This window comes from Cavia porcellus, unplaced genomic scaffold (genome assembly GCF_034190915.1).
Source record: "Cavia porcellus strain 051 isolate PalLab524CR breed Dunkin Hartley unplaced genomic scaffold, mCavPor4.1 scaffold_6, whole genome shotgun sequence".
Lineage (NCBI taxonomy): Eukaryota > Metazoa > Chordata > Mammalia > Rodentia > Caviidae > Cavia > Cavia porcellus.
Genome location: NW_026947489.1, coordinates 8,928,129 through 8,940,671, shown reverse-complemented (window position 1 = coordinate 8,940,671; position 12,543 = coordinate 8,928,129). Strand labels below are relative to the sequence as shown.

General features: G+C 47.8%; 1 protein-coding gene across 1 annotated transcript in view; it reads right to left on the bottom strand.

Moving 5' to 3' along the window:
• Positions 1-8,119: 8,119 nt before the first annotated feature.
• Positions 8,120-12,543, bottom strand: part of Chsy1 (chondroitin sulfate synthase 1) — a 69,414-nt gene continuing 64,990 nt past the window's right edge. The window contains exon 3 of the mRNA XM_003475524.4: positions 8,120-11,021. Coding sequence (XP_003475572.3) covers positions 9,429-11,021 — 1,593 coding nt within the window. The 3' untranslated portion in view covers positions 8,120-9,428. The remainder of the gene's footprint in view (positions 11,022-12,543) is intronic.

Below are 12,543 nucleotides of genomic sequence, written 5' to 3'. Positions count from 1 at the left end.
GTTTTGACCAGAGGGGTGTGACAGCCAGGCAGGCAACTAGCAGATGGAGGTGGAAAGTTCCCAGCTAAGAGCTAGAACCTACTACAGCAATTAGGAAGGGGCTGTAGGTACTGCAGGAATGCTATGACCTTATAATTGTGCCTCAGAGTCCCAGAATGTGAGGACTGAGAGGGTGGCATTTCTTAGAATCTGCAAGAGTTCCAGAGAGTGAGGAGGTGGGCATTTCATGCAAGGATGCCAGACAGGCCAAAGCTCAGGTCTTGAGAATGTTGTTTTAGTTGCTTTTCATTCTTGTTGCTGAGACAAAATACCTGACATCCAACATTTTGGAGGTTTCAGTCCATACTCAGTTGGCTGTAACGCAGGGTGGCATGGCCGGCCGCAGTTCACGGCAGCCGCAAACAGCAAAGTGGAAACTGGCCAGAGTGAAACACGCCTTCTTCCGGAAGCTACGTCTTATGCTGGCTCCACCCCTAGGCGGGGGTAGCACTGAAACTACCAATCCGAGTGCTAGCCAACGAACCAATTACAAACGCTAGATTTGGTTGAGTCCATAATTCATGAGACTTGGGGGCCATGACATAAACCATGACACGTCCTGGTCTCTTCTTCAGTCGAGGGACAGGTGGATAGAGGTGCAGTGATGGGGTAAGGGACTACGAGCACAGATGAGGTTGGCAAGGTGTGCAGATCCAATTTACCAGAGTTTTAGGTAAGTCTGGGCAGGGGAGTGTGTAAGCAGAGCAATCGGATATGATCCTTTTTTTTTTTTTTTGGTACCAGGGATCAAACTCACAACCTGGCACTTGCCAGGCAGGCACTTCTGCCGCTGAGCTAAATCCCCAGCCCCATGATCCATTTTTTTGTTTTGATTTGGTTTTTTGCCTTATTAAGGAAAAGCCTGGGCTGGATAAGGGAATGGCCATGGCAGGCCTGCTGGTGCAGGTTTGTTAGGAGACGACGGGACTGGAAGAGGTTTGGAAGAGGGGGTCTTTCTGGTGACATTGTCCAGAAGGGATTCATGGGATTTGATGAGTCACCAGAAGTGGATCTGGACAGAGTCTCCAGCATCTACATTGCTGGGGAGGGAGACAGCGGGAGAGCAGCACTGGAACTGACGAGAAGACACAGGAAGAAAGCCAGGCCCAGTCAGTCCTCTGCAGGCTCGGGAGATGATGGATGGAGGAAACCGAGTCCTGGCACATGAAATTCGTCTAAGATCACACAGCTGCAAGCAGGCAGATTGGCAAAGGACCTCGCCCAGTGTCTGCGGAGCTGATCCAAACCAATACTGTGCTGGTAAACCCAATTAAAAAAAGAAAGAAAAACTTGCTTTGAAGCTTCAAGCCTTTGCCGTTTCCGTAGTGGATATAAAAGCACTCCGCTCAGCCCATTTCAGGCTTCCAGTGTGATGTCACTGAATGCCGAGTTGGAAATCAGTTTTAGTGAGCCAGTCCCGGCCAGCCCCAGCTAACCACTGACTCAAACCCAGCTTGGGTTGGTTCTGAGGCTCTGCCTCTTTCTCCAGAGCCAACCCAAACAAGACACCATCACCCAGTTGTCCTTTTAGCCACCGCCCTCAGCCCAAGAACTCATGAGTCTATAGAATGAGACAGAGGAACACCTAACAGTACTGTACGTCATCCGCCTCATTCTGGCAAACCTGGACCCTGCTATTTCAGAAGCTCCCACTTTGCTAAGGCCCCGATGAAGCCGTGGGAGAGGTTTCACGGAGCACTGCAGGAACACTGCAGCAGGCTCAGATTTGCTTCTAATGCTCACCAGGGGAGACATCAACCGGCCAGTTTCCTAGATTAGCAGTAGTGGATGTCTGCTCACATCGGGAACCGGACCAGTGATTTCTCATTCCAAGCAGGACTTTGTTTCTGATGTCATTATCTGCAAACAGACTCAACTTACACAGCACCCGCCTTCAAAGTTGACAGCTCCACATTTCCTCAGTTCCATTTAAGACAATGCAGCATTTTAGACCAGATCTATGAAAATACGTATGTGTCACATTTTCTTCCAAATCTCACAGCTTGTGGGAATTTTCCTCCTGATTTGAAGCTGCTGTGTAGGCTGAAGAAAGGTAACACACACTGCTGGGAAATGGGAGCAAGCAGAGCCTGGCCGACGGTGCACCCCTAATGCACGAAATAGAGCAATTCTGTGACAAACCCATTTCCCAGTCTAACTAGGGACAGCTGGCTGTGGCAGCAGAGGCGTGGAGGGAAAGGCCTCCACACCCAGCCCTGGGCTAGAGGGTAGTGTGGCGAGATGGTACTACAAGCCATTAATCCAGGGCCACGGGCTGATGGGAGGGTGTCTGAGTCAGATGGGAAGTGGAGCCAGGCATACTCCTTGCTCCAAGGAAGACCTGGCAGCATTGACCCAACTTCTGGGCAGACAGAGAGGTCAAGGCTGCCCAGCAACTGCTGGCAGACCTACAGGAAACCAGCTGGGGCTGGAAGGTCCTTCTGATCCTGCCACACTGATGGAACATACAAGTCACATCCTCCTGAGGACGTGGCCCAGACAGTCACTGTGCTGGCAACCCACCTCCAAGAAAACCAGGCCTGGCGGGTGTTTGTTGGAAGGCACTTCTTGGGAGAAAGGCACATCCTCAGTCTAATTTTAAAGAAGGGCCATGAATCATAATGCAAACTGCCCGTTACTGAGTGACTTCAGGCCTTCAGGCTTCTCTAGCCCTTGGAAAGTTGCTAAGGTATAATTATTAACAATGGCTTTCCTGGAACAGGGCATCTCTCAGATATCCCCAGCTTGTTGGCACTAGGGCGGGGACAGGAGCCCTCATAGTCATTTTCAGCCATGAATGTGCCTTATCTTCCCTTTATCACCTGCTCCTCCTACAAAAGTAATCCCCATGGAGCCTCCATTCCCTGTGACCCTTAACCCATAGCCAAACCCTCCTTCATATCTTTAATGTGCTGTGCCTCAGCACGGACGTCAAATATGATTAACCATAACATTTATTTCAATGCATGACTTTCTACACATCAAGTCTTCAAAACTAGCATAGAACACAGGTTAGTAGTTTCATCTTCAAATATCAAAATCCTCTGTCATCTGTTTGTAAATACTTTTCCCACCAAAAAACTACTGGTTTCCCAGAGGAGCTTGGTGACTCTAGTCACCTTTACACTTCACCCGGCATCCCTGCCACCTCACCAGGCCTGGGAAGAGCAAGCCTTATCCTGAGCTGGTCACCGCTTCCCATCACCTCCCGGATGTGTGTCAGTGGCCTGAGAGCGGGTATTCTCGTTCCCACGGAGGCTTCACGCCTGGGTCTTGCCTCTTCTCACTCTTTGCCTCACTGATTTATCTGTCTGCCCGCTTTCTCACTTTGTCATGACTCAAGTTTGGCAGCCGCAGAGCTGGGTTTGTGGTGTGGCCGTTATCCCAGGGTGTTGTAATCAGGATACTTTGTGCAATATTCCCATCCTATTTCCTCAAGGTCATCTCATTGTTCAGGTTTACTTTAATGGGTTTTATTAAAAAATTGAGAACAGTGCCAACAATGATCAAATAAAACACCAGGCAACCTCGTGTTATATCAGTAATATGGTAAGGTAAACTACCAGACCCTCACCTCCACTCAACACCCCAGGGCCAAGCACCCCACTCCTTTGTCCTCAGGCCTACTTCCCAGAGGCAGAGATGAAGGAACAAAGGCCCTTGAACCCACCGGAGAAATCGCCAAGTCCCAAACCCAGGACCCTCATGCACCAAATGCCCTCATGTGACTGACAGGAACCTTTCTTCCCCGGGAGCTGCCTGAAGGTTCATGCACATAGACTTCATCTCATGCATTACTACAGCAGTGAGTCATGGGAAAGGACATGCCATTGTCAAAAGGCTACCTCTGCCTTCAGGGAGTGGCCTGAGGACAAGGGTGTGGGGGGCTGGCCCTGGGGCACTCAGTGGTGACTTATTCATGACACAGATACTGCCCACATGACTCAGAACCTTGCTAATCACACAGTCAACCATGCTGCACCATGCTGCGGAAGACCTTATGGGAGGCGCCCTGGACCCTGCACAACATTTTAACTTCTTAAACCCAACTCCCCCAAGCACTTGTGCCCTTTTCCTTTCCGTGGGTGCAAGCCTGTTCACTCTCAGCACCATGCCACATCGAATTCTTTATGATCCACAAGAAACTAGAAACCCCTCCAGGACCCCATTACCCATCAGGAATGTCCAAACACCAAAGTCACTCGGTCCTCGTAGCAGGTGAACCACTTCAGACAATCAGATTACAGAAATACAAAGAGGGCGCTGTACACACGATACTGTCAAGATGAGATAATAGGATACTGGCAATGATTTTAGGGGAATCCTCACCTCTAAGAAGCAGCTAGCCTTTAAAGACACTGTACTGTTACAGAGGAAAAAGAGAAAGATGGTAAATTGTATCTTATTATAACAAACTACCCGTGCTAAGTGCTGGCTTCAGCGTGATGACGTGGGACGAACCAGCGCAAGGAAAGAGGCGGCAGCCCAGACCTTGCCAGCTCACTGTGCGGTGGGCCTGCCTTGCAGATGACGCCAGCCTCACTTAAGCAGATCCAGAGCGTCCTTAATTCAGTTTTCTCATTAAAAAGCAGTCAGGCACAACTGACTACTATTTTAAAGACTGTGTAGCTAGAATTTTTTTTTTTTTTTTTGAGACAGGGTTTTATTACATAGTTTAGGTTGGCTTTGAATTCACTTTGTAATCCAGGCGGGCCTGGAGCTTCCAGTGATCCTCCTGCCTCGGCCTCCTGAGTGTTGGGATTACAGATGTGAGTCAGCCACCCTGGCCTAACAATGTTTTTTTAAAGGACAAAAATCCATTGTCTGGATCAGTAAGATGTGACAGAATACATAATAGTATACTAAATGCATTTAAAAATATCTGACAACAGATATTTAGGTGGTCTAACTGCATCCAGGACAAGCCAGCCCCTAGTCTGGCTAGCCCTATGGTTTCTAGTTAAAGATTTTACCTACTGGATCACCCCTGCAGAAAATCAAACAAAACTTGAAGCCTGGGAAAACTAATGCAAGAACTTTCTCTTCTTTGTGTTCAGTACTGGACATTATATACTGAACTGTGGCCCAGGCCACCCCCCATCACCCTTTTTTTCTTAAATTTTGAGATAGGGTCTTGCCTAACTGCTCAGGATGGGTTTGAACTTGCAATTGTCTTGCCTCAGCCTACCAGAGTGCTGAGTGCTACCACCAAGAAGTACTCTTCTTCCTACTGGAAGTCATACAGAACAGCTAGTTAGCTGCAAATTGATCAAGGGACCTTTGCATTTTCATTGCATCTGTAACAAGTTAGACTAATAAGATTTACTATGAGCTTTTCGCTTTTCTAGTGAAACAGAAGGAACATTTTTCAAGGGCTCTCAAAGTGACATAGGGTCCACACAGGTGAATAGCAGCTGGATGCAGTCACCATTGCCAACAGACACCCACCTGGGTCCCTGGTCACGTGGCACATAAGCTCCTTTGCAGATTATAGCACTCCGTACACAGTAATGCGGCCTAATCCCCCACGGCAGGTGTCTGCAGGCCCAGAGAGGCCAGCACCTTGGCTCTCCATGATGAAAAAGCCCAGAGGAGACCTTAGTCATCAGGAACTCAGGCAGAGCCCCTCGGCTAATGTCCAGTGGACAGGAGCCCACAGGTGTGCCCCCTACCTGGAGAAAGGCCAAGCCCCAGCAACATGGGGATGTGTGTCAAAGCCTGCTGGTTCCCTCAACCTAAGGGACAGGGTACAGCAACCACGACTCACTGCACACATTGATTCAGTGAACACACCTAGCCTACCCAGTAGGAGACAGCCGCAAAGGAAAACACAGGCTCAGCAAGGAGGTGAAACACTACTGTCATTTACCTGGAGTCCACCTGCATGACAAGCGTCAGTAAGTGAAAGTGAGCATCAAGCATGGCGCCTGCACCTGCCGTCTCGGGAAAGCAAACCACACTCTGTGCAGAGAACTTTGTAAAGGAGGATGTGGGGGCAGGAAGGAGACCCAGACAACTGCGGCCACAGGGCTCCGGCACTTGATCAGTGGCCCATGAAGGGGCTCCCACTTCCCTTTCCTGTTCTCAAACCTAGCAAAACTGCTGCCCACCCGCTAGAACTACCAGGGTCTGCCTTGGAGACCGCCTCATGACGGGTGCTGTGTGACACCTGGCCCTCAGCTACAACGGAAGAGTGTTGGGGTGCTAGGGCCCATGTCCTTGCTCTGATTTCATCCTGCCTTGGGACAGCAGTGCCAGCCAAGGGATGTGCCCTCTGGAAATGAGATGTAGGCTAGCAGTACTGGCCAGCGCCATCTACACCACAAAACGAAGCCACCCTGGTTCACCCTCAGGAAGCTGGCTGGCCTTGTCTACACTCACACTTCCTGGGAGCCACAGCTCCTGCCTTGCAGCTCAAGAGGCTACCAGGGGCTCTGCCAGGGTGCGCACACCTAAGCCAGCATCTCATCTGTGTACATACATTTTTAGAAATGCTATCTAGTAGAACACACACACACACAGCTTCTCTGCAAGGTCGCACATACACCGAGGCTATACGTGCTAAAAGTAGGCAGAAGCAAATGAGACAAAGAGGCATAAATAGAAAGCTTTCCGACCTCAAGAGCGAGAGAGATTATTTCTGGGCCCATGGTGAGGGCCACAGGTCCCAGGCCACTGGGTAATGGCAGACTCAATGGAGAAGCCAGATGAGTACACTTGCTGGGAGGCTAAGCAGGTGCGGAAGGCAGAACAGGCACCGTAATTCCCAGACAGACAGGGGACTACGACGAACAGCACAACCAGGCCCGCCCTCCAGGGCTCTAGCGAGGGAGATGTTCCCATACAAGCACAGCACTCAGCCCAGCTAGTCACATCTGCATGGGGGGCGGGGTCCAGAATGGCAGGGGAGAAAGTAGTGAGCACTTCAGTTCTAGAGTTAAAGCACTGGGAGAAAGCAGGCACCCGAGAAGCAGAGATGAAAGCCCCACAGCTCAGAGCAGGTCTGGCTGGAGCATGGGCCCTGCAGAGAGGAGGATGAAGGACATGGGGGTAGTGACCAGGCTGAGGAGGGTCTGGGTGCCAGCAGGACTATGCAGAGTCCACACTGGCAGGAGGGCTCTGGAGTGATGGGATGCACGCAGAAACAGGGGACCAGCAAGCAACATCCAAGCAATGCGGGGAGGAGCTGGAGAAGAGCCCAAGAGCTCCAGGGGTGGCAGCATTCCACAGACACCAGCACCAGCATCTGGCAGGGGGCCGCGGGGCAGGAAATGGTGAGTTTAATCAAGAGTCACCAGTGTGCAGGACGGACATTCAGCTGATAGGGCTGCCACTTGCAATCTGTCCTTGCAAATCACCACGGTCCACTGTTACGATAAATAAGAGAATTTACACAGCTCTGTCATCAAATGTGGGTTATGTGCATCTTTACTGGAGAAGAAAAACGCATACTCTTTTCCACGCAAAACCAAACAGTCCCACAGAGTATATAGGCAGAATTACAGCAATTCTGTGTCATGACGTCATTATCCTCAGATTTAACTGTCATTATACCATGAATACCTCCTCCAGGAGTGTAATTCTCATTTACAAAAGCTCGCTGCCTTGGCACAGGAGATCACACTCCTTTTCTAAAAATCATTGTTGTTTTTTGCTTTTGGATCATGCAGTAAAACCCTGAGAACATCTGTACATGGAGCACCGCACAGGCATGAGTTAAAGCCTGTACTTCCTCAGGCCCGTGGAGGTCTGAGAATGTGTACCAAGAAGCCAGAGTCTAGACTGGCTTGGAGACTTCTGTTTTCAAGAGCTGGGGTCGGCAAGCTGACGACAAACAAACAAAACACAACTTCACTGTAGGAGAAAATAGAGGGGGGCTGGGGGTTTAGCTCAGCGGCATAAGCGCCTGCCTTGCAAGTGTGTGGTCGTGAGTTCACGATAATGATTGAGTTCCTGATAATGATAAAAAGGAAAAAGACAAAAAAAAAAAAAAAAAAAAAAAAAGAGTCACCTCAAAGCCAGTTTTGAATATAATTCTTCTAATAAAGCAGGAATAACGAGACAAAACGGTTCTGCAAAGTACAATAGAAAAATACTGTCCACTGGTTTATTTTTCCAAATGAGCAACAGGCTATTTACAACTAAGTTGATCTCCAACGATGTGTAATAAAAATGGCAAGTCTATCAACCGAAATCTAAATGAAAAAAATTTATTAAGGCACATTTGATCTGTGAGTTGAAAACGAACATTCTGCTGTAATGACAGATTCATTTCTTTTTTTGTCCCCAAAATATGTGAGCACCAAAACTGTCCAAGAACACTTAATATTTTAGTAAAACAGGAATGTGAAAATTAAGGAAGGAGAAAAATACTTTCAAAACGAAATCTTTGGAGATCAGTGTACTGCAAATAAAACATACTAGCCACACTCTTAGTACATATAAATACTAGTAACAGGTATTCAGAATGCCAGAGTTCTAAACCATGGATATTAAATAAATTAAAGGTATTTCAGATACAAAGAATAAAACAAAACAGCAATTAAAAGAATGAAGTAACGATCTCCACCAGTTTAACACAGACAAGAAGTGAACAAAACCAAATACGTTTCCCCCAATGTTTTCATTAGGGTGTTTTTGTTCAACTTGCAAACATTAGGATTATTACAATAATGCTTTGTCATTCTAAATATTAATATTTTACTCTCTAAAAAGAAGGGTCAGGAAGAGAGGAAAAAGCCCAACCCTTCTTGGAATCCACATCAGGTCTGTCTGGGCCAGAGAACTGCAGGAAGAGGAGGAGCCATGGCCGGTCGGTGTTTGCTTCCCTCATGCACAGAAACCCATCTGACTACCAAGTAGAGCACAGCTTAGGGGAAATCATCAACTCTGGAAAGCTTCCAGAAGGGCATGAGGCAGCTATTATCACATCTCTTTTTGTTACAAATGGAACACAAATTGGCTTTTTTTAAAAAAAGCTGTTGTTAAAAACAAAACAAAGGTAGAATATGCAAGGATAACAGTCACAACAGAACATTTAGCAGGACTACAGTGTTTTTGTTACAATAATACTTTGTAGGAATGTTTACGTTTTCTGCCATAGGACTGTAGAGGAGGAATCTGGAAAAAAAATGTAAAAAACAAGTTTTGTTCCTCAGGGATGTTTCAAGTCAGACTTTAACAGGTCTGCTACATAATGTTCAGCAATAAGATGTGTTCAAAGGCAAACATTGATCACATTTTTTTGTTCAAAAAGTTCAATCTTAAAGGAGTCCTATGTAAGAAAACCACTTGCAAAATATACCCTTGACTTCAAAAACTGATCATACAAAAAATTCTTGAAAAATAAATTAGATAATTAAAAATGTCTTTTCCAGCAGAGCTGGATGTTAGGCTGTCCTCATGGAGCCATTATTATTGCTGCTTTTACCGTAACTTGGGTCGTTTTTTTCTAGCCACATTTCGGCCAACTGCTGGGCAGACCCGTACGTTGACGCCTTGGAGCCCAAGCACATTTTGTACTGTTTAGGATCCAGATTGGGGTCGCAGAAGACCGGGTGGTGGATGTGGACCACTCCTACTTCCTGGCTCCTGAACGTCTTCAAACCTGCCTGAACAACCTTGTTGAAGAGGTCCACGTCCTCCAGCCCCCACCCCTGGATAGAAACATCAAAGCCGCCCACTCGGACAAGGTCTCCTTTATAAATACAAGTAATGCCAAACCCATAGTTTCTCCAGAAGCCGGTTTTCTGAGTAAAGGCAAAATGGTTGTCACTGGGAACCTTCCCACTATAAACAATCTTTGGATCATACTGGCTGAAGATGATGGGGAAATAGATCTGTTGGCCTAGAATCGTATTTGCTCGACACCGCTGCAGGAATTCTGTAGTAAACACGAGGTCAACATCACAGAAGAAGAGCAGAGATTCATTATTAAACTGGGAAGATCCTACTTCAAGGGCCAGAGCTCTTGAAAACTCTCCAGACACCGGCAAAATCTGCATGTCAGCTTTTGGATATTTGACACGATAATCTCTCATCAGTTCAACCTGCTTGGCCTTGTCAGGGTTGGAGTCAGAATTGAAAAGCAGAACGACGAGCTTGACATTCTGATTTGGAATGAGACAAGTCTTCTCAAAGTTCCCCATAAACCTCACAAACATGTCGAAACGTCCAGACAAAGGAATCAGGATGTTTATCTTCTTATCTTTGGGTTCTCTGCGCTCGTTCTTAGAGCCAGGGAGCTGGAAGGGAACAAGCTTCTTCAGGGAATTGGACAGGAAAGACAGGGAGCCGGAGTCCTGATTGATCCTGCTGGCCAGCTCCTGTGCGTCCAGCTCGTCGTGCTCCAGAAACTGGATCTTGCTGAAGGTCTGCTGCAGGTACGCGTGCCTCCGCACGGGCACGGTCATCTTCTTCCCTTTGTGCTTCTTGTACAGGAGCAGCAGGTCCAGGATGTACTCGGCCCCATACATGGGGTTCACGCGCCGGTAGCCGTACTGGATCTCCTTGAAGTCAATGATGCGCCCTCGCGTCTTGGCGTTGGCATTGATCATCTCCATCACCTGCATGACGATGTCATCCAGAGCGTCCCTCTGTGCAGAGTCCATCCCCCTGCGGGGCGGCTGGCCGTCGGCAGCCGAATACAAGTACTTCCCGGTCAGAAACTCCCACTCCAGGATCTCCTCCCGCCGGCGGGCCTGGAAGCGCATGAAGGAAGGGGGGATGCCCAGCTGCAGGTCCTCCTTGTGGATCTCTGTGTTGCTGTACTTGCTCATCAGGACGATTTCTCGGTGGAGCTGGATTGTGCGATGCCTCAGCTCGGCAATTTTGCGGCTAAGCATGTAGCTGTGCAGTCTGTACTGGTAGGGTGGGTTTTTGTTGGGGTGTAATGTGATAGCTCGGTGAATTTTACTGTTATGGAGATCTCTAATGTACCCCTTCTTGTTCTGTTCATAATTCTCATAAAAAAGCTGCTGCATCTGTAAAGGAAAAATATTGCTAATATTACTATTTAAATACCACATGACTGTCCCCCATTCTTACTGTTCCCTGAACATCTATTAACGCTAAAGACAAAATCTAAGCCTTAGGAATCAAAAGTTCTAGATAAAGCACAACCAGCAGTGGCCCAATGATATTAAAAGTTAGCAGACTTTGACCCCTTAAAGAAACATGACTTTATCAAGCAGCAGAGTTGACCAATACAATTCTGTAGGCAGAATTATGAAAAGGTTCTTCCCAAAACAAGAGGCATAAGCTTGAGACCAGAGCATATCAGTTGAGAACGCTGAAAAGCAATGGAACCTCCAGACTGTCAGACTGCCTGAGCGCCGAGGCTCCGAGACCAGCGTCCACAGGCGTGGGCTTTCTGTGCTTCTGACAGTCTCTGGGAGCTGAGAGAACAGAGCCTGTCAGGAGCTGGCAGCTGGGGGTATTGGGGAGTGCTGTCCTTGTGATGGAACAAAGTCTTGGGGGATTCTGGAAGTGGGTACAACTTGAACACACTTCTCTACATGGGCCCGCTTGCTCAGAAAAGCTCTCCAGGACTCAGACGGGGCCTGCAGGTTCAGGAAACCTGGTGAAGTGGAGGGGACCTGAGGCTCGGCCCAGATCTCTCCTCCCACCCTTACAGCCTTGGGGAAGACAAGCTTGATGGGAAGCTGCCTGCGGGCTCTGTGCCCCTTCAGTCAGGAGAGGAGGAGGTTCAATTCTCCATGATGCTCAGCTCAGCAGATGAATGTCCAGAGTGCTTTCTAGAACACAGACTAAAATTTGAAAAAAAAAGTCTACTGAAAATAACACTGAGGTAGGTAACAAGTCAGTCAGTTCTTTTATTCATTTCCTTTGTGGCTCCCAGTTTTGTTTTTTATTCATATTGTTAAATACTCCGGATGACAGTCATATGGATTGAGGGGACTCGTTTATTTGCCTCCGAAGAGCTCTTGCAATTACCATAATAAAAAATACAATTATGTCCCATTTCCTTTTTCTATGCAATACTGCAAGCTGCAAATCAGTTAAAATAGTAGGAGAGAGAAGGGGAATACTTTGAAAGAATGGCTCAAAAGAAAGAGTGGTGTGCCAGCTCCAGGCACCTTCATGGACCTCAGTGCCAATGACACCTGGTGTGCAAGGAATCAGAGCCACTGCAAAGCCCACCACAGCATGCCACTGTTTCTGGCCTGGCTTCCCACATCACTTACAATCCACGTGAGTATACACATGCACTAATCCACTGAAATCATGTCCAATTTTACACTTTCTTACAGAAGGTGTCCCCTGCTCCTTTAAAGTAAGTCATGGAATACAGCTCACTTGTTAGGAGGAATTTCTCAAGCCGCTTTCACTACCTACTGCTGACTACAGAGAAACAAAGCTCTGGACTCTGCTCTAAAGACTAAAGCCAAGCAACCACCAGGCCCTGCAGGGGAAGGGAGGAGCCCTGGGAGGCTGGCGCCTAACGGTAACTGATGAAAACACCACTGAGATAAATGTCCAGCC